The sequence below is a fragment of the Amphimedon queenslandica genome, unplaced genomic scaffold, assembly GCF_000090795.2.
Source record: "Amphimedon queenslandica unplaced genomic scaffold, v1.1 AMPQUscaffold_5809_Cont22229, whole genome shotgun sequence".
NCBI classification, from domain to species: Eukaryota; Metazoa; Porifera; class Demospongiae; order Haplosclerida; family Niphatidae; genus Amphimedon; species Amphimedon queenslandica.
Genome location: NW_003553896.1, coordinates 1 through 1748, shown reverse-complemented (window position 1 = coordinate 1748; position 1748 = coordinate 1). Strand labels below are relative to the sequence as shown.

Here is a 1748-nt window from a genome sequence, read left to right as displayed (position 1 = left end):
ATTATTTCACTAGGTAAGTCTTCACCAGTAGCTACTAGTCTAATATTATATTCATCATCAGGACTTAATGAGAGAGAGAGCTCAGTATTTGTAGTGTTGTTATTCATAATAATACCGTTACTGTTATTAACAAAGACATGATACTGAGGAGTAGCACTAATCACTGCTGAGGGAGACCAGCCTAGTGTAACTGAGAGAAGACTATCTCTACTGTAGACCAAGTTTGATGGAGATCCAGTTACTAAAAAATAATGGATAGAACAATCTGATATGTATTACCTACCAGTAATATCTCTCGCTGCCATATTAGTAGATACTAAAGGTGTAGTTGTAATTCTGTCAGTAGTAACAAAGCATTTATACAGACCAGACACTCTCATTCTAAATATTACTGATACTTGTACTTGTACATCATTATTAACTGGTGTTACAGTACGTATCAGATCATTATCAGATACATTAAACTGGTTTCCATTATCAACAGAGCAAGTGACTATTGTTGGTGATCTATTAGTGACATTAAATGATAAACTAAACACTGGAGGATCAGCATCAACTGATGAGAGGAGCTGGAAGGAGGAGCCATTACCATCAATCATTGGAAGTTCTGTATAATGAATTGAATAAAATTAATTTAATATTTTAAGCTTACCAGCATTTTTAAGGAAATCTCCATTACCATAAGTAGCAACATACAGTGTCTGATCAATTCCTTCTTCATTTGGTATAACACAACTGTACAGTCCTTGAACATTTGCTATTCCTCCATTTCTTAACAAACCAATTTGACCAGTAGCAGTGTTGTTAGCAAACAGAGGACTACCAGAACCCAATGGTACAGTTGTTCCATCAGGATAATACCATATTCCTATCATATTCTGATTAAGAGAACTCTGACACCACAAACCATCATTCTGACCATCAGGACCAATTTGATTATTAGTAGCAATACCATCAGGTCTATCTATATCTACTTCATGAAACAGACCAGCAGCTATCATTGAAAAATTAGCAATAGCAATATCCTCCTCACCAAGAAACAATCTTATACCTATTGATACAATAGATAGGTCTATTACAAAAAACTACATAAATCTAAACTGACCAGTAGTTGGACGAGGAGGTAGTGAACCAAACTGTTGACATGATACATGAAGTACCAATGATAAGAGAAATAACCAGGACATTGTACAATGTAACTTGATCTAAACTGCCCACTAAGCAAAATATTAGCCTGTGTGGGGGATATTGCTATTATAACAGATGAGCTGTCTCAATAGAAAAGCAAATATTTCAAAACAATTGACCCAAAAAAATTATACTAAGACCATAACATACCGATATACAGTTAACTCAGTTAGTAGATAAGAAGTTCAAATATAAAAGGTACTTATGAGACAGTAAATTACAATAATTATAATAGTCACCATTAAGTAATGTAAAGAAAAACATTTTGACTGTTGCTACTAGAATGATGCAAAAATATCAAAGGACACTAATGAGTCTCATGATACTATACTAGCCAACTAATGAAGTGTGTGTGTGTGTGTGTTAGTGCTGGTGTGTACATGTACATGTGTGCCTGTGCTGAGCTAGCTTGCTTTATTAAAATGATAAAAGGTCAACTGTTCTTTTTGTGGTATTGTAATAATCGTTTTTCTAATAAGGTGTTGCATAGTATAGTCACCAAATTTGGTGTCTATTCCTCTAGTAATATGTTGCATAATATAGTCACCAAATTTGGTGTC

General features: G+C 34.1%; 1 protein-coding gene across 1 annotated transcript; it reads right to left on the bottom strand.

Annotated features, from left to right (window-relative positions):
- Positions 1 to 10: 10 nt before the first annotated feature.
- Positions 11 to 1187, bottom strand: LOC109592260 (uncharacterized; the record flags this gene model as incomplete). Its single annotated transcript, XM_020007753.1, has 4 exons — positions 1106 to 1187; positions 653 to 1051; positions 284 to 607; positions 11 to 241 (listed from the first exon to the last, which is right to left on the bottom strand). Coding segments are annotated over exons 1-4 (1036 nt in total), but the record flags the coding sequence as incomplete, so codon positions are not given.
- Positions 1188 to 1748: the final 561 nt, after the last annotated feature.